This window comes from Chelon labrosus (assembly GCF_963514085.1).
Source record: "Chelon labrosus genome assembly, chromosome: 22".
Taxonomy (NCBI): Eukaryota; Metazoa; Chordata; class Actinopteri; order Mugiliformes; family Mugilidae; genus Chelon; species Chelon labrosus.
In genome coordinates this window covers 22836682-22859605 of record NC_140355.1, presented here as the reverse complement: position 1 = coordinate 22859605, position 22924 = coordinate 22836682, and the positions used below count along the sequence as shown (strand labels likewise).

Below are 22924 nucleotides of genomic sequence, written 5' to 3'. Positions count from 1 at the left end.
GGTCCGATCGGTGAGCTCAGTCCCTGCAGAGCTTAGATGGCAATCAGGGAGCCGGACGCTGCCAGGAACACCAAGCTCAGTCAGGGTCTGGCTTCACGCCGACTGTGACTTCAGCTCAGGGATTCGGTCACAAATCTAGTAAAGCCTCAACTTATCTTGGGAACACACGGGAAGATACAAGCCACAGCTGAACGACGGGTACGGGACTCATTTAAGGTCGGCTAGGTGGAGATGGAAAGGAAACTAGAGGGTTGAGATGTAGATGGTCTCATTCCCTTTAAGAAACTACAGTATTTGTATCAAAAATAGTAGTTTATCAAGCTAGATAGATAGATAGATAGATAGATAAATAGAAAGGGAGGCTAGGTCTACTGTGTACTTGCCAAAGCTACGTCATGCTCTGAAGTTCAAGCCAAACAAGAGATCCAGCCACAAATGTTCCACCGAACGCTACTCTAGTACTGAGTCTACTCGTGCCAGGCATCTTGTGTTGCTGCTAAGGGTCTTCTCTTCTTCTTCTCAAGCTTCTAAATGTTCAGTGCAAAACGTGTTATTGTTTCATGTAAACCGAAGAGATTTGGATCGTTTGGCCAGAAAGTCGAAAATTACAACGTAAATAATTCTACAGTATATCCAAAAAATAATAATCATAATAATAAATTCAGTAACAGAAGTACATTTCTTTTTTTTAGATTATCACATTCTACGTAGAAAACATAAACAACACTTTTAACACTTCTTGAATGTTCCTAATTCATTTTTAGACGATGAGACGTTTGTATAAAAACGTAAAATACCGGAACGTTGGGATGAAGTACAAAGTACCAGTCGTAGCACCTTGTTAGGACGTGGACAGCAGAGATCGGTTTAGTTGTGCTCGGCTTGTCCTCGATGAGTGATGAAGATGAGCTCTCTTTGTCTTCATCTTCGTCTTGTTGTCTCGTGGCGTTGCTCCAGGTCTTCACCAAAAACAAGTTAAGTGCCCAAAGTGTCGGTCCAACCGTGAGGCGTGTTGCTGTTAAACCGATTTGCCTTGTCCATTCTTAAATGACGGTATGACTGTAGCTGTGATATCCTCCCACCCTCACCCCTTACCTCCCCCACAATACCCCCCCACCCCACCCCATCCCATCCCTCTCAAAGGCATTGATTAAATAATATGAACCTTAAATATGTGTAAACTATCTCTCAACATTAAGGTTTCCCATCAAATAAAGCGTCACAGTTTGATTGTGTGTCTTCATACCCCCGTGTCTTTTAGTGTGTGTCGGTGTGTACGCTTCATGTTTGTGTGTTTGCATCTCAGTTGTCGCTGCCCTTGAAGCAGTACACGCCGTACAGCTTGTGCTTCCTGTCGGGGAAGCCGCTGAACCGGACGGCGGCCTCCGTGGGGCTGCAGCGTCGCCGGGGGCGGGAGATGGGGTAACGGACGCTGCCGTCCGCCAACCAGCCGGCGTCGCAGCGGTCGTAGCCCAGGAGCTTCCAGGCGGCGTACATCTGGCCGACCTTGGCGATCTGGGCTCCGTCTTTTTGGCACGCCCTGACCGCCTCGTCGTAGGTCAACTTGGAGCGGTGGATCAGGTAGTAGAACCGACCTGGGAAGACAAAGAAGATGTTGGGATGCATCAGATTTTGATGCCTGAAATAAAATTGCCTCATTTTGACGCAAAGGTGCAGCAGCTCTACCCTCTGAGCTCCAGTCCAACCATATTTCTCCTAACACTTAGGTCCCCTAGGTGAGCCTTGTTGGCGTCCAATCTAGATTTGACTTTGCTACGTTCTCTTAAAAAGTCAAATCAATGAAAACATCTCATGGTATCTCAAAGGTAACACCCACAGGTAGAACCGTTTACCTTTGTAGTGGGAGGTGAAGCAGAACACGTCGTAGTGGTTCTTGTCCTTGTCTCTCAGGCCGTAGTTTCGAATGCCCGGCACCGTGTTCTTGCCGCCGCAGGGTTCCCTGGGCGTGGTGATGGGATACTGGACCGAGCCGTCGTCCAGCCAGCCGGCGTTGCACCAGTCCATCCCTCCTCGCCATGCGTCGTACAACTGCTCAAATGACGCCACGATGGCGTCCTGGTCGCGGCACGCCCGCTCTGCATCGTAGAAATTGAGGTTGTAGCGTCCCAGACGGGGGAAGTAGGGGTAGACGACGCCTGCACGGAGAGAAAAAGAGGAAAGACAGATGAGATATATGAGCAGGAGTTAGAAGACTAAACGACCGTCCCTCCTCTGGGCTTTGAGTTTGATCCCTTTATTTGACCTAATGACTGAAAGTGTGCCTCGCTGTGTAAGCTTGTCAGAACGGTGCCAGCGTTTCTGGCTGGTGTCTCTGGCTTTTCTCAAACATAATGAAGCTGATGCACACTCTCCTCCTGACATTCCCCCAAGCAGTCTCTGCTCCGGGAGCTAAATTTAGTCCAACTGCAGCCCGTCACCCTGAAATGACATTTTATAGACTTTCTTTTGTGTTTATGCCTCATTCCTTCTCCATTTTAAGGAGTCGGTTCACCCAAATATTATACCTTCAAGGTCAAGGGACACCACCACGGTTCCATCCTCCAGCCCATCAATCACTTCGCATTTATATCTCCCATAATCCTCAAGGGTGATTTCTGTGATGACCAGGGAGGCGTCCATGGGAGAGGATCCTTGTAGGTAAACACGTCCGTGGAAACTGCCGTAACTCCTTTTGTGGTAGTCCATGGCAACAAACACATCCACCTAAAGCAAAAAAATTGTAAATTCATTTTGAAATAGTCCAGCGCATTTTACAACAGATTAAACTAATTACCTAGTGTTAAATAGTTTGGGATACTGGTTGGTAGACCAGGATGGAGGCCTGGACTAGATGCTGGCTGAGGCCCAGAGAGAAATACACCAGTATTTTAAGTTTACCAGCATTTAAATCACCAAAACATGGACTGCTTGTTGTGTGAAGCTCACAATAATACAAAAGGGTGTCATCAGCGTAAAGTGAAATCCTTAACGTCCCATAACTAGACAGAGGAGCATGTACATCCAGGAATATGATCAGTCTGATGAGCTTTAAGGATTCAGAAATCATTCAGAAATCCAGTGGAGCACGAAAACCCACTAGTGACCAGTTTTAAAGTCGACTGTTATGTGATGAAAGTCAAGTCTCTGACTACGTCACTGACAAAAACACAGTAGAAAGTAATGAAATCTATATTGCTGACCTGAATACATGTGCTACAGACTGTGAGCTGCAGATATGTATAGAATGTATAAAAACAGGCAGCACCTCAGCACCATCAGTAGCATTTAATAGTACTCAACAGCGTGTTGTTAGATGGGATAGTGTAGCAGCTAAAGGTCTAATAACTTTATCAGATAGTTGATGTGCAGCCTCCTTCTCTCTGTCACCACAGGACGTTTGGTGAAGTTGTTAACTGACTGCTGTTCCTCCGCTGGGCTCCTCACCTGTCTTCTAGGAGGCGTCCATGTTGTTATTGTCACATGATCTAGTCGACTAGTCTGTACAACTGCTAGTAGTGACACAGATTATAATAAAGATAAAGGTTGAACCTCTTTCAGGTAGTCTGACGTCAGCTTGGTCCATTTGATCCTCATCTTGCGGTTGGGCGTCAGTGATTGGTCCCTTTGGATCTTGCATGGTAGAGTCGCGTTGCCCCCTCGCCTCGACACCACCTTGGTTTGCTCTGCCGCCACCGACAGTCTCGGACCGTTTTCTGCAAAACAGCAACGTCATTAAAACCCAAGAACCCGGGTTAGGTTTAGACCCTGTGGTGGGCTGGTTCTGGTCGTACGTTTGACGCCCCTGGTCTAGTCTGAGACTTGTGAGCTGGGACTGTCTCCACCACCACAGCATGGACATGTTGTTTGTCAGTTAAACTGGCTCATTGATCCCATGTCCCGTACCGAGGGGGCCGAGGGGCCGAGGGGCCGAGGGGCCGTTACATGGATGGTTTGCATTTCTTTGAACTGCTTCTTCAGCTTCATCACATCGCTGACGGTCTGAAAGCTCAACAGGAAACACGACTCAGTTTGTCCTTCAGACTCTTTTCTATCAACGTTTACAACCATTAAAACAACTTCTTTAGTGACTAAGTAGATATTTGATAGTTTTAGTTTGACATTTGGTCATTTTTTCTATTTTTTTTCTTAAATTAGTTGCGTTAAATGTTTTCAATTAATTTCATATATTTCTTTGTCATTACTTGTTTTTTATTGTGTTAATAGTTATTTTATGTTTTTATTTACTGTGTTTTTGTTCTTTAGTGACAGGTTAGCCCATATATTAGTGCTTTACTTGTTAGATTTTTATATTTATTTCGTAGTTAGTGCAGATTTTAAACATGAAATAAATACTTTTTTACTGTGTTCATAGTTATATAATTTTATTAATATTTTTCTTCATTAGTTACTGGTTAGCTCATGTACTGATTGTTTAGTTTTCTTAGATTTTTACATTTATTTAGTTGGTTTAGTTTTAATTCTTGGTGTGTTTCAGTTCTTTTTTATTTATTAGTTCTTATTAGTTGTATTTGGTTCATAAAGTGTTGGAAGATAATAATTGTAAGTTATAATGTTTGATGGTTTTTATGGTTTTATTATGATTTGTTTTTAACCAGACGGTTGTCGGTTCATTACTTTAGTTTCAGTTTGTTATTTATTGGTTAATTAATAGTTATTCTTCATTTTTAGGATCAATATTATATCTGTTAATATAATGCTTAATATAAAAGTTTTATGTCCGTCTGGATAAAAAACAGACTCCAGGATAAATCTAAATAATTAGTTGACTGGAAATAAATCTCATACCAGAGAACTCAAACATGTCCTCTCGTCTTCTTCCAGGTCATTGTCCATTGTCAAACTTTATCTCTCTAAATAAAAACAGCTGTTGTTTATTCCATAAATAAAATGACAAACAGTCTCTGCTGAGCTCAGCGTTTTTTTTCTCCCGTTGTTTTGACAAAGTTTTCATCTGTGAGTCTAATAAGGTAACTCTACCTCCAGCAGCAGCAGCCTCTATCAGCCACAGAGCTGCTGAATCAAAGAGCTGATGAAGAGGAAACGAGCGACGCTGCAGAACGAGTGTCAAAAAACAAGACACAGAAAAACTCACCTGTGACATAGATGGTCCTGGAGTGCTCCAGTTCAGGATACAGGACGTCCAGGTCGGTCTCTGCCACGCTCAGTGAGATCAGAGCCCAGATCAGAACAGGAATCATCTTCACCAGACTGGGTGTCCGATCACTGCAGAGACACACAGGGAGGGGGGGTAAAGGAAGAAGTTTCCCTCTAGACATCTGCAGGACGTGTATTCAGCTCGTATGGAAGCATCTGCAGTGCTGCTTCTAGCGCTCAGAGCTCTGTGATGAGCTCAGGACACTCTGACTGATTCTGACTGTGACTGAGCTTCAGACCAACCCGTTAGAAATCCCAAAGCTCGTCCAAAGACGGGGACAGAAACGGTCTTGAAGCTGCAGAGGACGACACGCCGACGCACTCTGAATGAATCCAGCTGTACATACTGTGCAAGGGAAGACCGTGTCTTCCAGCAGCACGTCCCGAGGACATCCACAGTCCACAACTTCTGACGGAGACTGCCACACTGCAGCGTCACCCCCCCGCACACAACAAAACAACCTTTGTGAGGACAGTCCTTGACATAATGCAGACCCCCTTATCTGAGCCTTGATCTGAGCCTGGACCGTCCAGCAGCAGCAGCAGCAGCTCTGTCCTGAAGTAAAGACGAGACTAAAATGTCCTCAGGCTCTAAAAGTCCCAACTGGTCCTCACAAAGACAGACTCTCACAAACTGCAGCCCATCCTCTACACACTTGCCTCCACGTTACAGGATGCTACGGAAGCTCGAGGATGCCAATATTATAATTTGGATTTTTTTTTACATTTACAAATTCTAATAATAATATAGCTAGCATATGGACCGAGCTAGCGTATAGCATTTATCGTTTTATATATCAATATAATATAGTGCAACTTTTTCCATTCATTTAGCGTCTCTCTGTTAGATCCGTGTTTGGCCTCCACCAGCTAGTGAGCTAATATCCCGTTAGCCCTTTAGCTGCTGAATACTCCACTACACCACTGTTGGAGTTTTTTATTTTTTGCTGCTTTTGCTGCTGTTCCGGAGGCAGTGGATCTCTGTGTTCCAGTCACGTGTCAATCAACTGGACCGGACGCTCCCGTTGGTAAAAATTAGTTAAACTTGGTCCCGTCCACTTTGTGTGTGCAGAGTTGATTTTTTCCCTCTCATTTCAACTTTCTAAATTTCATTCCACAGTCTGTCGTTGCCACATTCCTGCTTCTCTCCTCCTTTATATTTCATATTTAATACTGGCACATGTGGGCTTCCATATCCTATTTGACTTGTGTGTATGTGTGTGTGTATGTGTATGTGTGTGTGTGTTTAGGAGTGGTAGTCTTTCTGATTGATCCACCTCCACCCCACCCTTCACCCCCACTTATCTTCATTCACTCCAGCCTAAATGTGCTGATGCTCGGGGCCCCTCTGCCAGGTGCAGCTCCTGCAGTCAGCAGAATAACTGCAGCACACACATACACATCACTTCTTACCCCCCTCCCTGCCTGAAAACAGTCATTACAGGGAACAGGATGACTTGGGGGGGCGGGTGGGTGGTGGGGTGGTAGATTATGCGTTTTGTCCTTTTTGAGAAGGGTAAAAACTTCAGAGTCAGACCGTTCTCTGCACGACACGAGGAGGAGAAGCAGGTGATGTGTGAAATGAGATGAAGACGATGAGATACAGAAGGAAGGAGGCTGGGGGGAGGAGGAGGAGGAGGAGGAGGAGGAGGAGAGGAACTCTGCTGCAGCAACAGTGATGCAGGGGAAGGAGGTTTAATGCTTCATTGGTTTCATTAGCAGATGTTAACTACAGGACACTCTGCTCTGCTAGCTGAGGTAGCTAATGCTAACACGCTAACAAATGAGATGATGTGGTGGTTAAGGAATGTGTCTCCCCCAGCGTTAAGACTAAACTATCAGCATTTAGATAATTATATACTATTTTTATAGCAGGTGGGGGCCCCTTAGGGAGGTATCCTACAGCCATAGAAAATAAGCACATTGCCACTGCTGTAGTTTAAGATTTGTCACATAGGTGCCCCTTAGGGAGGTCCCCTACTGTTATTGAAAATTCATCATATTACCACTGCTGAATTTGAAAATGTATCTGGTAAGGTGGGGGCACTTAGAGAGGGCTCCTTATATCACTGATCACTTAGCACATTGCTGCTGCTATAGTTAACTTTTGTTACGTCAAGAAGGGGCCCTTTAGGAGGTCCCTTACTGTTAAAATTAAAACTTGGAATATTGCCACTGCTGTAGTTTAATGGTTGTCAAGTGGGGGGCCCTCAAAGAGGTCTCCTACAGTCATTGTAAATAAACCCATTGCCACTGCTGTAGTTCAAAATTTGTCAGGTGGTGCACCCTTAGGGAGGTTTCCTACTCTTGCTGAAAACACATTGCCACTGCTGTAGTTTAGCATTTTCTATGTCAAGTAGGGGCCCCGTAGGGAGGTCTCCTACTGTCATTGAAAGCTTGAAATATTGCTGCTGCCTTAGTTTAAAGTTTTTCGTGTCAGGTGGGGGCCCTTAATGTCGCTGAAAACACAGACGACACATGGCGGACACATCACCAGTGTGTGTGATCTGTGTCTGACTCTCAGCAGGTCGTCATGGTGACGGCAGCATTCCTCAGCGTCCATCTGTGTGGAGGGTAAACAAGGCCGAGGCTTTACAGGCCAGGTGTGTGTCAGTGTGTTCATCACCTCTTTGTCCTCAAGCTGCAAGTTGACGGTTGACAGTTGACGGTTGACGGTTGACGGTTGATGGTTGACGACGCTATGTTCCGGCTTTACCATCTACACTCACCGGCCAATTCATTAGGTACACTAGTGAAAATGCATTCTAATATAAAAGACCTTTTTCTTTGCTCTGATTTTACAGCTTGTTCTAAAATACGTATCATCTCCTCAAGTCACGACAACAGCCTCAAAAATAAAAACCTAAAACTGAACACCAGAACTTTCACAAAGATTAGATTTATAGCTGAGAATGTTTTCACTAGTGTACCTAATGAAGTGGCCAGTGACTGTACGAGGTATAAAAAGCAGATTAGAGCAGATGTGGTGGATGCAGCCGATACCCTGAAGGCTTTTTTAAAGGTTACACAATAAACTCGTAGCCACGGGTCAGGACAGAGAGTTGTTTGCAGTGTGAGCTGAAGTCTTTTCTCTAAATCTATTGTCCCGGAGAGAAAACTACGACTCCTCCCAACTCCCTGATATGTTATGACTCTGAGCAGAACGCCCAGTGAGTGATTGGACCTGTGAAGAGGCCAAAGCAAACACATGTAGTCAATACCGCGGTGGGATGGATTTGTTTTGGAAGGACGTGTGTGTGATTGTTGTAACGTGATAATTATCAGACACGTCAGTTAGCGGAGCGATGCTAAGCAGACGCACTGTTCTTTATTGATTTACAGTTGCTCAACGCTGTGGAAGTCCACTGTGGTCAATAAAAGATGTTATGAAATCAGATTATTGTGATGCAACTATTCAGGCTCATGGGATGAAAAGTCAAAATTCTGACGCAAATAATTAAGAAAAATTAACATCAAGCTTAAAGGAGAAGAAGGTTTTTATTTATAAAGCCAAGAGTGTCTGATTTTTAAATAGATTTCTCTAATAAAAACATCACTTTAGTAGGGATTAATGTGGATTCTTCTGTTTCAGTTTTCCTTTTTTATTTCATTCTCTTTCTGTTTGAGCTGAATTAAGAGCCTTAAAGCCACAAACATAGTGTGCCACGGTTTTTAAAACATATTTACTGAATATTCTTCTAAGATTTCTTCATTTCTTGTGCTTTAAAAACGTCTAATAAACAGTCTTACACCAGTTTAACTGGTTTAAATGTCCAACGATTTTGGCAGAACCCTCAGATATCATCGTCACTTTGGGACTGAAAACGTCCGAATGCGTTTTCTGAACAAACCCTCTGAGGTAAAACAAACAGCACCAGCAGATGTTGCCTTCGTGGAGTTCCTGCCACTTCAGACTCTTTCAGAGCTGCTTAATAAATCCTTGTTTAGCGTCTACAGTTACAGTGACACTGAGGTCAGATAAATGATCGTACAGCGTTTACAGGTCTGCATCTAAAGGATTTTGGCAAACTTGAAAACATTACAAGACTAAATCTCTTCAGTTAAACTATAACAAAATGTGCCTGGAGCCTACTCACTTAAAGTTTCCATTCCTTGTTTGGTCATGGACTTTTATTCAGGTTCTGAGGTGCTTATGTGACATTTAACCTCTTCTCTAATGGCGCATTTACCCTCTGGAGTTAAGAGCTCATATAAAACATTAAGCTCTGGATAAGGCTGCAAAGACGCTGTTGCATCATGGGAGTTGAAGGCGGGTGGAGGGTTGTGAAATACATGCAAAACTGATTCCCTTTGGCCTCGGCTGCACTTTGTTTTTTCTACTAATTAGCAAAAGTTAGCAGATGAATATACTAACTGTAGGCGCTAAACAAAGCCTCATGACCTTCAGCCATCTTCAATATTATGCTAATGCTAGTGCTATATTTACCCGTTACTTGGCCTTCAGCCTTCAACATATGAATATTTGGACCATCAGCAGCAGAATGAACGAGGATAAACAATGCGTAATCCCATGTTTGATAGTTTACATCATTATATTTTATATAAACTCTAAGCACATTGCCACTACTGTAGTTTAACCTCAAGCTGAGGCACTTTAGAGAGGTCCCTTACTGTTAAACTTAAAACTTGGGATATTGCCTATGCTGTAATTTACAGTTTGTCATGTGGGGGGCCCTCAAGGAGGTCTCCTGCTGTCATTGGATGTGTAGCACATTGCCACTACTGTAGCTTAAAGCCTATCAGATCGGGGCCACTTAGGGAGGTCTCCTACAGTCATTGAAAATTTAGCCCATTGCCACTGCTGTAGTTTAAAATTTGTCTGATGGGGGCCCCTTATCAGGTTTTCTACTCTTGTTGAAAACACATTGCCTCTGTTGTAGTTTAACATTTTCTATGTCAAGTAGGGGCCCTGTAGGAAGACTCCTACAGAATATTGCTGCTGCCGTAGTTTTTTGTGTCAGGTGGGGCCCCTCAGTGTCACTGAAAACACATTGCCACTGCTGTGATTTAAAGTTTCTACTCTCAGAGTAGTGAGGTCTCCTACTGTCATTGAACATTAATCTCCCTCCATCTACCACTGGACCCACTTCATTTGTTAGCTTAGCATTAGAGGTCTGCTGGATTTCTTGCCCAACCTCACACAGCTGCACCTCTTTCATCTACTATGTCTGTTGAAATCTGTCACGATTCCTGGAAATCATCTTTAACGTTCTTCCTGGTACGACTCATTATTCTCCTGGAGAATGTGTCACATGTTCCATCTGCTGTGATGGTCTGTTAGTATTAACCAGAACCATCCAGGATCCATGAACCCATCAACATTTAAAACAATCTGGACCTGGAGACTCTGTGCACCTCCTCGAAAACAGAAGCTAAATCCGTTGCTAAAACTAATTTATTGTCCTTTTCAGATCTGATTTCTGTAACTGAAGGAGTGTTTTGATGTTCTGATCACATTTCATAAGATGTACGACTATTGTTTGACCACCAGGTATTACTTCACAACCATAGGAGGATCAAACTCATGTTTCCCTTGAGACCTCTTAGTCTTTACGTCCCAGAAACCTGAGACGTTCCAGATTTGAGGTGGTTTAAATTTATGATGCAAGTCGCAAAAAAACGGGGTGACTTGACCCTCGCAAACCCTCCTTCAGAGGGAGGACTAAACGAGGTGTGAAACAGCAAAAGCCTTAAAGTGTGATGGCGAGGAGAGAAAGGTGGGTGTGTTTGTTTTCTTTCCTTTTTTTGTCTGTAAGAGGAAGGAATTCGCTCAAGCTCAATGTGATCAGATAACAGAAAACACTAAGCGTCTACGGTTTAGTGCTGCTTGAACGTTGAGGTCATAAATCAAGGTACGGGATCGGTAAACGTGTAAAACATGTCAGAGTCTCTAGTGTTGGAAGTAGAAAGTCATCAAGCTGTAAGCACTCAGGTCCATTCAAATCCACGCAGATAAACAGACGTAGTGTTCTGTGAGGATGTACTTTCAGCTAGATGCTAATGTCGGTACGTTAACACGTTGAGTAGCTATACTGTTCATCATTTAAATTTAGACCTTTAGCTCTTTAGGTTCATTATTTGGTCGTAAACCAAAATATTGATTCAGTTACAAAAGAACATGAAGGTGATGCATTGGTTTAGCTGGATTAGGGCCTTTAGCTAGATGCTAATGTCGGTATGCTAACATGTTTAGCAGGTATAATGTTCATCATTTAAGTTTAGATCTTTAGCTATTGAGTATTTTGTCATGAACCAAAATACTGGTCCAATTACGCAACTCTACTGGTGTTGTGGTGATTAATTCGTTAGATATCTTAATTAGGTGATGCATCGGTTTAGCTGGACTCTAAAAACCTTCGAGGGCCTCCGGTGTGACGTTAAAAGCTCTTGAGACCCAGCAGCCGGTGAGACAAACGTATGGCTTCCATTATAAGCATGTCAAAAGGCCGATTTATGTGTTTAAAAAAGAAAAAGAGGCAGAATACATGACGTCAGATGGTGTATTGTGTTTCTGTCTCAGTTATGTGTCAGAGAGGTTAGGCCTCAACCAATGTACCACTTATTGTATTTACTAAGTTATGTATTAATAACATTAAATGTCAGGTACATATGGTAGGGTCAAACATACAGTACTGGCCCCTAAAGTCTAGTGACGTAACATGTTAAGTAAAGAGTACAGCCCTTCAAGATTATACTATAAACACATCAGTCCTCCAGCAGGACCTTCCTTCAGATATATAGATAATATATTCATGATTTATGACGCTTCAAAGGTCTTCCTAGCTTCTTAGCTTTATGATGAATCCAGACTACTGCCACCTGGTGGTATAAATCCTCTCAGGTGTAGAACGTGTGAACCAGCTGGTCGTTGGCTGTAGTCTAGCAACATCACAATTGTCCTTTGTTGCTGGTATATCCAAAAAGAAAAACAAGCTGAAATGAGGACACTAGACTTGTAGAGTTTCTTCAAGATGTTTCACCACTAATCCAGATAATGTCTTTGGTTCAGGAAAGCTATAAGTACGGCCTCCCTTGATTCAGCTTTGTCTTTTGGAGATATCCTGACCTGGACGACTGAGAACCTTCACAAACGTTCGGTTGCTGGTAGATCTTTGATGTCGGTTTGATGTCAGTTTGACACAAACCTGACCACAAAAACCTAACAGACGACACAAAGACGTGATAACAAAGTTGTCGAGGTCAGGTAGACAGCTTTGTGGTGTCGATGGTGGCTTTTAATGTCCTGCTGCTATCTTAACCGCAGGCCGACAAACGTATAAGAGCTCTGGACAACATTTCAGATCACTCAGCAGACAGTGACACTCCTGATAAACGGATAAGAGTTCACCCCCGGTGTGACTCTATCCAAATAATCAACACCTTTTTTCTAATGACTCAGAAGTCTATAAAGAGCTATCTGCGAAAAGGAGGCTAGAAAACTAGGAAGACCACTATTAGCGGGGATGCTAGGAAGCTAGAAAGAGGTACAGTATGCTGGGAAGCTAGAAAGCTAGGAAGAGCTACTTAGCTGGGAGGCTAGGAAGACCTATGATTAGCTGGGAGGCTGGGAAGGTAGGGAGAGCTACTATTAGCTTGGAGGCTAGGAAGAGTTACTTAGCTGGGAGGCTGTTAACTGCTAAAATAATGGATAAATAGTTTAAGTAGCTAAAAGTATAAATAGCTGAAGTATTAAATGTTTCCGTAGGTAAAGCTATTTATTTAGCGTAAATAGTTTGGTCGTCTGTTAATGGTTAATATTGTAATGTATGAACTGTGATGGTAATAACCACACTGATGCTAAATGTTCCGCTAGGCTACTCCACTGAGACTTTCATTCATGTGAGTCTGGTTTCTAGTTTTCTGTAAGAACTGTATTTTTGCGACCGATTCGTTAAGAGGTCCCACATGAGGCTGATTGAAACAGCTGAATAGAGCAGTCAGTTCACAGGAAGTTGCTGCAGAAAACTGCATCCTACATGTTCCTTGGTAGTCCACACAGAGCGTCCTGATTGGACATGTTGGCCTCTAAACCTGGTCGCCACTCACCGGCCACCAAAACCGTCCATCACTGCCCCACTGTGCTCCGGACTGAGGACTCTTTGTGGCAGCGCCGGTGGACCGGTTTGAACCCAACACGTCAACCGCCAAGGAAAATATATGTGTGGTGAAGTGAGGAAACTGACTGAGATATTTATGAATACCCCAGGTTGTGTTTACACTAAATACCCCACCCATGGTTTTGTACTCCACCCATGCACTGAATATATACAAGCTCCTAACAAGTGTTGGCGAGGTCCGCAGGTTGTCCCACAGCTGACGGGAGGAAATACCTGGTCACGCTCTTTACTGTCAGGACGTTCTATTTTAAGGATGACGCATCATTTCTCTGTAATTTTAACATTTGTTTGCAGCTGACACCAGTCGGCCTTCTGTCCACGGCTCATTTTTATTTTATCTTAATGTTCAAATCTAGAATAAATAAAGTGTAGAACAACTGATCAGCTGATTCAGGAGAGGACAGCACTGTACGACGCTTTGTAGCTCTTCATAGCATCCTAGCTAATAGTAGCTCTTTCTAGCATCACAGCTAATAGTAGCTCTTCCTAGCCTCATAGCAAGTAGCAGCTCTTTCTAGCATTATAGCTAATAATAATAATAATAATACATTTTATTTAAAAGCGCTTTTCAAGATACTCAAAGACACTTTACATAAAAAGGACATCAAATTAGCAAAACAATGTGAAATATAACATTAAAAACACAATAAACTGAGCTAAACATTAAAAGCAATTTTAAAAAGGTGTGTTTTTGTCAGAGATTTGAAGGTAGGAAGGTCGGTACAGTCGCGGATGTGTTTGGGGAGAGAGTTCCAGAGGGAGGGGGCAGCTGCAGAGAAGGCTCTGTCGCCCCAGGTTCGATGCTTGGTCTTGAGTGGTGGAGTAAGGAGGTTTGCGTCACATGAACGGAGGCTGCGGGATGGATTGTGGCGATGGAGCAGGTCAGTGAGATAGGAAGGGGCCTGGTTATGGAGGGCTTTGTGTGTGAGGAGGAGGATTTTGAACTGAATACGCTGTGGAACTGGGAGCCAGTGGAGTTTCTGGAGGACAGGAGTGATGTGATCACGGGAGCGGGTGTGGGTGAGCAGACGTGCAGCAGAATTTTGGATGTACTGAAGTTTATTTAAAGTTTTGGATGGTGTGCCATAGAGGATGCTGTTGCAGTAGTCAATTCTGGAAGTGATGAAGGCGTGAATGAGGGTTTCAGCAGCAGAGAAGGAGAGTGATGGACGGAGTCGGGCAATGTTCTTGAGGTGGAAGAAGGCAGTTCTGGTGATTTGATTGATGTGATGATCAAAGGAGAGGTTACTGTCAAAGATGACTCCGAGGTTGCGGCTGTTGGGGGATGGAGACAAGGTGGAGTTGTCGATGGTGAGGCGGAAACTGTCTGTGGTGTTGTTGAGGGATTTGGGGCCGATAATGATTAGGTCTGATTTGTCACAATTTAGTTTGAGGAAGTTGATCTGCATCCAGGATTTGATGTCAGCGAGGCAATTGGAGAGAGTGGAAAGAGTGGCGGGAGTGATGGAGTTGGTGGAGATATAAAGCTGGACGTCATCAGCATAACAGTGGAAATGGAGACCGTGGTGGCGAATGATGTTGCCAAGGGGGAGCAGGTAAAGTATGAAGAGGAGAGGACCAAGCACCGATCCCTGGGGGACACCTTGGGACAGAGGAACAGTGGAGGAGGTGCAGTTGTTGATGTGGATGAATTGTTGTCGGTCTGAGAGGTATGATTTGAGCCAGGAGAGTGCAGTGCCAGTGATGCCGAGGGAGGACTCAAGGCGGGAGAGGAGAATGGTGTGATTTATGGTGTCGAAAGCTGCAGTGAGGTCCAGGAGGATGAGGATGGTGAGCTGGCCGGAGTCTGCGGAGAGGAGGATGTCATTGGTGACTTTCAGGAGGGCTGTTTCGGTGCTGTGTTGGGAACGGAAACCGGATTGAAATGGTTCGAACAGGTCATTTGAGCAGAGGTGGGCTTTGAGTTGTGTGGCGACAATACGCTCCAGTATTTTGGACAGAAAGGGGAGATTGGAGATGGGCCGGAAGTTCGACAAGATGTCAGGGTTGAGTCCAGGTTTTTTGAGGATGGGGGTGATAGCAGCCAGTTTGAGTGAACGGGGGACTGAGCCAGACCTGAGGGAGGAGTTGATGATTTCTGTGATGAGTGTGGAGATGGCTGGTAAAGAGTCCTTAATGAGGTGAGATGGGATGGGATCCAGAACACATGTAGAGGTTTTCATGCCTATCATAATTTTGGGCAGCTCCCCTGGTGACACGGGGGAGAACTGAGACAGAGGCTGAGAGGTGAGGAGGGGAGGAGCAGGTGAGGGAGTGGGAGTGCAGGCCGTGGGGGCAGGAGAGGAGGACAAGTTGTTGTAAATGGTGTCGATTTTTGTTTGGAAGAATGAGAGAAAGGAGTTGCATTTGTCAGTGGTGAATGAGTTGGAGGTATTGTCGCTGGGCTTGAGGAGTTTATTTACTGTAGAAAACAGAGCCTTGGGGTTGGTGGAGCCAGAGTGAATGAGGTGAGAGTAGTAGGTGGATCGGGCAGTACTGAGAGCATCCTTGTACTGCTGAAGGTAATCTGTATAGGCTTGTAGATGGACAGTTAAACCGGTTTTCTTGTGAAGTCTTTCAAGCTGTCGTTTTTGTGATTTCATTTTGTGTAGTTCAGGAGTGTACCAGGGGGCAGAGTGGGTGAAGGAGACAGTTTTAGTTTTGATGGGGGCTAGCTGGTTGAGACAGGAGGAGAGTGTTACGTTGTAGAATTTGGTGAGGTCAGAGGGATTGTCAGTTAACGGAGGGGGGGAAGCAGATATTTTACTAGCAAGAGAGGCAGAAAGGGCTGAAGGGGAGATGGATTTGAGGTTTCTGAAAGATATTGTCCGTTTGTCCTTAGCGGTGGGAATGGGGATGTTGATGTCCATGATAATTGCCAAGTGGTCAGAGATGTTGAGGTTGACGCTGGAGAGGTGATGTAAGGTGAGACCAGTGGAGCAGACCAGGTCCAGGATGTGACCACGGCTGTGGGTGGCAAAGTTGACGTGTTGAGTGAAGTCGAAGCAGTGTAGCAGTTCCAGGAATTCAGTGGCAGATTTGCAGTCAGTGTCAATGTGGATGTTGAAGTCCCCCAGAAGAAGAACGGAAGGTGAGATGGCCGATAACTGGGTGAGGAAGTCAGAAAAGTCAGAGAGGAAGGAGGGGTTTGGTTTGGGAGGGCGGTAGATGATGGCAGTGACCAGAGGAGTGGGACCAGAGAGTTTGAATGTGAGGTGTTCAAAGGAGCGAGCAGCAGGGATGGAGATGGTGGATGTTTTAATGTCCTTCCTGTAGAATGCTGCTACACCACCTCCCCGCCCCTCAGATCGGGGTTTGTCCATGTAGGTGTATCCGGTCGGTGTGGTCTGGTTGAGAGAAAAGTAGTCCAGAGGTTTGTGCCAAGTTTCAGTGATGCAGAGGAAATCCAGGTTATTGTCAGTTATGAATTCGTTCAGAATGAGACCTTTATTGTTAAGTGAGCGGGTGTTGAGCAGAGCCAGTTTCAGGTGACGTTGCTTCATGATAGGTTGTGAGGACTGAGGAAGGGGGCGGAGATTTGATAGGTGCACTTGTCGTTTGTTGTGATGACGTAATGAGGAAGTTGCAGTTCGTGAGCAGGACCAGATGGATGGGATAGAGTCAGGAGTTGAAAAGTTGTAGTTGAACATGCGACCAGAGCCTCTGTGTGGAGGACAGCGGAGTAGACCATGGTTAAAAGGTCGTCTAAATAAAGGCAGAACAGGCCTGCTGGAGGATATGATGGTACAGATAGGGAGTGTACTGCGACAGGATGGCCTACGGGGGGAGCTGGTGAGATCAGTGGCAACTGCTGACTCACACAAAGAGGAGGGTGAGGAAGAGTGTGGAGGATGAGTAGTTCTAACAACTTTCCGCGAGAGGGCATCAGCGCTGATTGAAAGTGCTAGATTGTATTGAGTGGGCTGGGCTGGGAGCGCTGAGAGGCCAGGTGATGATAATGATGTTAATGGTCACGCACGGAGGGGTCTAATAGTAGCTCTTTCTAGCATCATGGTTAATAGAAGCTCTTCCTATCTTACTAGCCTCCCAGATAATAGTAGCTCTTCCTAGCTCCCTAGCCTCCTGGCTAATACTAGCTCTTCCTGTCTTCCTAGCATTATAGCAAGTAGCAGCTCTTTCTAGCATTATAGCTAATAGTAGCTCTTCCTAACTACTATCTATTCAACTATCTATCTATTATGGTTGGCTAACAATTTAATAAAGTTAGCTAACCAGATTTTAACTTGCTACCTGTTGCAGGCTGTTTATCCATCCAACATTTAAATAACTAATACCCTTAAATAGATCGCTTTATGTTAGCATTACCTAACTAAATTATAGCTAACTAGCCTACTTATTACTTTACTTTTTGCTAAGAATGTAAACAAGGCGGCTAAAATGATTTGTTTACTAATGGAGACCAGTTCATTCATTCATTCATTCATTCATTCATATAAAAGCTCTCTCTACTTTCTCTCTCTGACTCCAGGAGCTCACAGTCTCAGCCGTTAACCCTTCTCCTACCTCCCACCTCTCTCCTCACCCCGAGGTCCCACTGGGAGACAATAATTTACCGTCTGCCGTGACCCAGAGGACAAACATTTAAAGGTTGCACAGATAGGACGACGTCTTCCCTTTATACCTGCTCTGTCTGTCTCTGTCTCTGTGTCAGAGGTCAAAGGTCACTACAAGTCTTCGTCAGTTTTAATTTATTTAAAATGTTCAACCAAGATGGAATCCATGTGGACAGAGGCGTTGGAGACAATGTAGAGACATCTTGGTCGTCTTCTCCCTTTTCTTCCTTCTCCTTCACATTCCTCCTCTTCTTCCTCATCCTCTCAAACCTCTTTTGTTTTCTTCCTCCACCTCCTCCTCTTTCTTCTTCTGCTCCTCCCTCTTGTTCTTCTTCTGCTTCTCCTCCTGCTCTTCCACCGTCTCTACCTCCTCCTTCACCTCATAAGCCTCAATCTCAACCTTTTTCTTCTCCCTTTCCTCCTTGTTGTTTTTCGTCCATCTCATTTTTGATCATTGTTGTCGTTCTCTTCTTCTTCACCTCCTCCTCTTCGTCTCCTCCTGTTCTTCTTTTTCATATATTTACCCTCCACCTTCTTCTTCTTCTCCTCCTGCTCTTCCACAGTTTCGCCTCATCTTCCTCCACCTCCTACGTCTCAATCTCAGCCTTTTTCTTTCCCTCTTCCTCCTTCTCCTCCTCCTCCTCCTTCTTCCTCTCTTCTATCTCCAGTAGGTGTGATGCTCCACTTCATCAGTAAAGATGTTCTGATGTAAACTCATGGATCTGATCACATCATTTTCTCCATGTCTCCATAGCAACAGCTCATCTCTCTGTCTCTCTCTCTCAAACTCATGTTAGCATGCTGCGGCTAATGCTGTGGCTAATGCTGACCCAACAAAAGCAGCTGATTGAGTTTGTGTTTATCCGGCGCCTGCAGCCTTGGCCTCAAATGTTTTTGCTTTCATTTATATTTCAGCTCAACAGAGAGGAGTTCAGAAAGTCCTTGTGAAGGTGCTACACAAATAACAGCGAGTACATGCAGACGCACAAACACAGCGTCTATTTAGGGGGGAACATTTTCCCTTTCAAGCTGCAGCCGGTCGACGGCAAACACGTTAGTCGACGCCACAGAAACTACCATTCATGAAGCAAAGCAACTCATTTAACCTGTTGTTTCCTGATCACCGCTGATTCACACTAATTGTGGCTGACGCTGTCTGTGTGCGAGTCCCTGCAGAGAATAACACCCCCTTTTCATTTGGGGGGTTGACGCGGGCCGCTGCAGGCCTCGGTCTGACTGTGTGTTGTGTGTTGGGTGGGTGCAGGGGTAATGGGTGGGGGTCAGGGTGGAGCCGCCGAGTCTAAGCCAGTGACACAGAGAGGGGTTGTTGGGCTCGGAGTCGCTCGCAGCCCCGACTCCTCTCGGCTCTAAATCACTTGGCCTCTTGCTGCACAACGTGGTCGACCACAACTATGACAAGTTTCACAAATATGATCGCCCGCGTCGGCGGCCGACGGGAAGACGAAGCCTCAGTTTACAGAGACTCTCCGGTTGAAGGCATTCCACTTGTGACGGACAAATGAGCCAATCAGTCAGATCTAAACACGTAAATGATTCTGAACAAATTCACAGTTAGTAGAAAATGCTGCCGTACAAAATGTGAATGAAGGAACAGCCTGGTTAGCCTAGCTTAGCATAAAGACTGGAATGGTGTGTAAAAAGCCAAACTCGCCCTTTTCAAAGTACAAACACAGTGCTGCTTAAACATTTCAGAATTTGAACTTGCATCTGGACCAGGACGGCTTGTCCTCATTGATGGACCAATGAATTCTGAATTCTACCAGTGAACTCTAAAAGAAAATGTCAGGACATCTGTCCATGAGCTGAATGTGAAGAGAAACTGGGTCATGCAGCAAGACAACGAGAACCAAGAACACAAGTGGTTCTACAGAAGAACGGTTAAAGAAGAACAAGATGAATGTTTAGGAACGGCCAAGTCAAAGTCCTGACCTTAATCCAATAGAAATGTTGTGGAAGGACCTGAAGCAAGCAGTTGATGTGAGGAAACCCACCAACATCTCAGAACTGAAGTGGTTCTGTTCTGAGGAATGGGCTAAGATTCCTCCAAGCTGCTGTAGACCACTGATCAGCAGTTTACCGTAAACCGGATAATGAAAACAAGTGTTCACTTTCTTTAGCACCTCTCTATTTGTCCCGCTACCCAAAACAATGGTCACAGATCTCAGAGACAGTGCAACCGTTGCTACGACCACTATCTACCAACACAACCGACCTTCCTCAGAACTTAATTTAGACCTTTGTTTCTCTGCTGTGTTTCCTGACTCCCTCCAGAGTTCAGTTCCTGCAGCGGAAACGCACCAATCTGAAACGTTCATCTGTTCTGTGACTCAGATAAAACCACCAGAGCAGGATCATATCAACCCATGGCAACAATTCAGTCACATTCTTCATCACATTCATTTTGTTTGTTGGGCCCCAGATCCTGGATCCGCCCCCCCCTTCCGAAAACTAAATGCCTAATGTAAACACATCAGCTGACTGTCCTGGTATATGCACCAAACCTGGAAATATACTGAAAACATCCCATTACAATCTGAAACGGTGATTAACTGTGTGAAACACTACATGGACGTCAATTTGGCAAAAACATTGTAGTGAATTTATTTGATATACTCTTTTAAATGAATGTTAATGTTCTCATAAAGGTTTCAGCTCCCCTTCCTTCTCTGTGTTGGTCAGTACTCTGGGTTTAACATGTTTATCTTTGTGGTGCCAATAAATCAATGAACTCTTTGTAAGGGAACTAAAATCAATATTCTATTTACTTTAGGAGAATTCTTTACAGATGTTTTTCTTCCTCTGGTAAAAAGTAAAACGTAATAAAGACTCTTTACCTCTCTCAGTGCGCTGCGTCGCGGTTGGAAGTCTGAACTCTCCAGCGGCCAAGACCCGGACTGAAGCGCTCAACGATCACGCGCGTCAAGGTAAGAGAGAGGTGGGCGGTGCGGGTGTGTCCCGTGTCCTCCGTGGGCACCAACTCCTCTCAAGCTCAGTGTGCGGCAGGAAAACGCGCGCTCCTCCTCGTGTGCGTCCGTCTTTACGCGCAGGGATGACAGGAGCGTGCGTCGCGGCCAGAGCCGTGCGCACTCAGGTGGAAAAGTAAAGAAAGAAAGAAACGTAGAGAGGAGAGTGTGAGACGCGGAGAGGATCTGCAGCCTCTGGCTTGTTGGTTTATTTTGAAACCTTTGACCAGATTCATCACACCCAGTTCAGTCTCCAACAAAGGAGGTACCCGGCCCCTGTTGCTCAACATGTCAAGATGATTTACAGAATTCTTCTCTTCTGCTCACTCTGCCTCCTCAGCTCCAGTTACAACTGATTTTACCCCAATAATTAAACATTTAAAATAAATACACCAGCTGTAAGAATCTAAATGTCAAGCGTGACTGAGAAAGAGAAGAAGTTTAGTTTGAAAATGGACAAAACGAAGGCAGAGATTTAGTCTAGAGTTGGTTCATTATTATTAAAAACGACCACATTAAAGACCAGAGGAGTTTAACTCATTCATTCAACCACTAGTAGAAATGATCACATGAATCAGTGATGTCTGTTCATTAGTAATGAGAGCCTTTTAAAAGATTCTGGCCTTGGAGCTGAGAACCAAACTAAACTAGAAATAGAGATGCACATAAAACAGGGCTGTTCTTGGTTCTGAAACAGCAGCAGGTAGAGATGCATTAGAGACAACAGTAACTACCATCAAGGTGGAGATCAATAAATAAATACTAAGCTTAGAGAGACTTTACAGCTTGTTCCAGTATATATATATTTCATCTCCCTAAGTTGTGACACACACAAAAACTACTGTTCTTGGTTCTGATCCAGTGGTAGGTAGAGATCCATTAGAGACAGCAGCTGCTACAATATTCTACTGACCACATGATGGCGCTGCTGATTTACAGACACACAAACTGAGATCAGATCTCAAGTGCTGGCTGGGGACGCATGTGGAGACACATTTATATTAAGACCAGGTAGATGGACAGGTGAGATCAGGTGTAGATCAAATGTCTGAAGGAGCCTCAGAGAGTACGAGCTGAATAGAAGGCGTCCCGGGCCCTTCCTCTGTTTACATGAGTCTTGTCTTTAGGATAATTAGGAACAGTTCCTGGGTGTCTCCTTTCAGATGAACCACATGCTGCGGAGAATGTTTCACAACATACTCACCAGAGAATTAATTACACTCATTATAACATTCTCTCCTCCATCCATCCATCCATCCATCCATCCATCCATCCATCCCTGTATGTCTTTATCTTTCAGACTCATGACATTAACAGACTTGAAGCCAAACGTCAAACAGTTTAGTCTGAAAATAAACAGCCAGCTGAGAGCAGGACATTACTGAGACGCTTCATAAAGGATTCAGTAAAATGAAAACGTTCATCTGGAGCGAGTGATGAATGAAGACCGTTTAGTTTTCCTCTGGAGACCGTTGAGCAATAAACTGAAACAAGCTTCACTCGTCTTAAATACACAAAATCTTTTTTATTAGACCACATTTTCAACTGTTTTCCAGAGCGAGGAGGGGACGCATGCACGAAACGAAAAAAAGCTCCGTGAGACAGAAAGAGACAATAATACTGGAAGACATGTTTGTTTTGGGGCGTCGTCTTATGTCTTCATCTCCTTCCTTCCTTGTCTCTTGTTGCAGCGCGGGACCGATTCCCAGACGGGACGCATGCATTACTGCTGCTCCCGCTGCTGAAGCTGCACCATTAACTGCACCGTTGCTGCTGCTGCTGCTGTTGTTGTTGCGGTCAGCGAGCTTTCAGAGCAAGAAGGTTAAAGTCATAAAAGGTTGTAAAGGTCAGCGATCGTCCCGTGAGCCGTGACGTCCCGGGCAGGACGTTTGTCAGAGAGCGTAAATCTCACTTTGAACTTAATGAGCTTTGGTTTAAATAAACTGCGGTCATGTGATAAAGCCTGTGAGGCCATAAAAACCAGCCAGGTTGCCTGAATTAGTCTAAACTACACGGTCAACTGAATGGATCATATGGACACAAGAATAATCCA

The 22924-nt window shown here is 44.5% G+C and overlaps 1 protein-coding gene across 1 annotated transcript; it reads right to left on the bottom strand.

Moving 5' to 3' along the window:
* Nucleotides 1-1139: 1139 nt before the first annotated feature.
* On the bottom strand, nt 1140-21251 carry hapln1b (hyaluronan and proteoglycan link protein 1b). Its single transcript, XM_084571607.1, has 6 exons — nt 20743-21251; nt 5114-5244; nt 3550-3713; nt 2526-2724; nt 1854-2156; nt 1140-1595 (listed from the first exon to the last, which is right to left on the bottom strand). Exons 2-6 carry the CDS (start codon nt 5217-5219, stop codon nt 1303-1305), a joined length of 1065 nt encoding a protein of 354 aa, XP_084427733.1. The 5' UTR covers nt 5220-5244; nt 20743-21251; the 3' UTR covers nt 1140-1302.
* Nucleotides 21252-22924: the final 1673 nt, after the last annotated feature.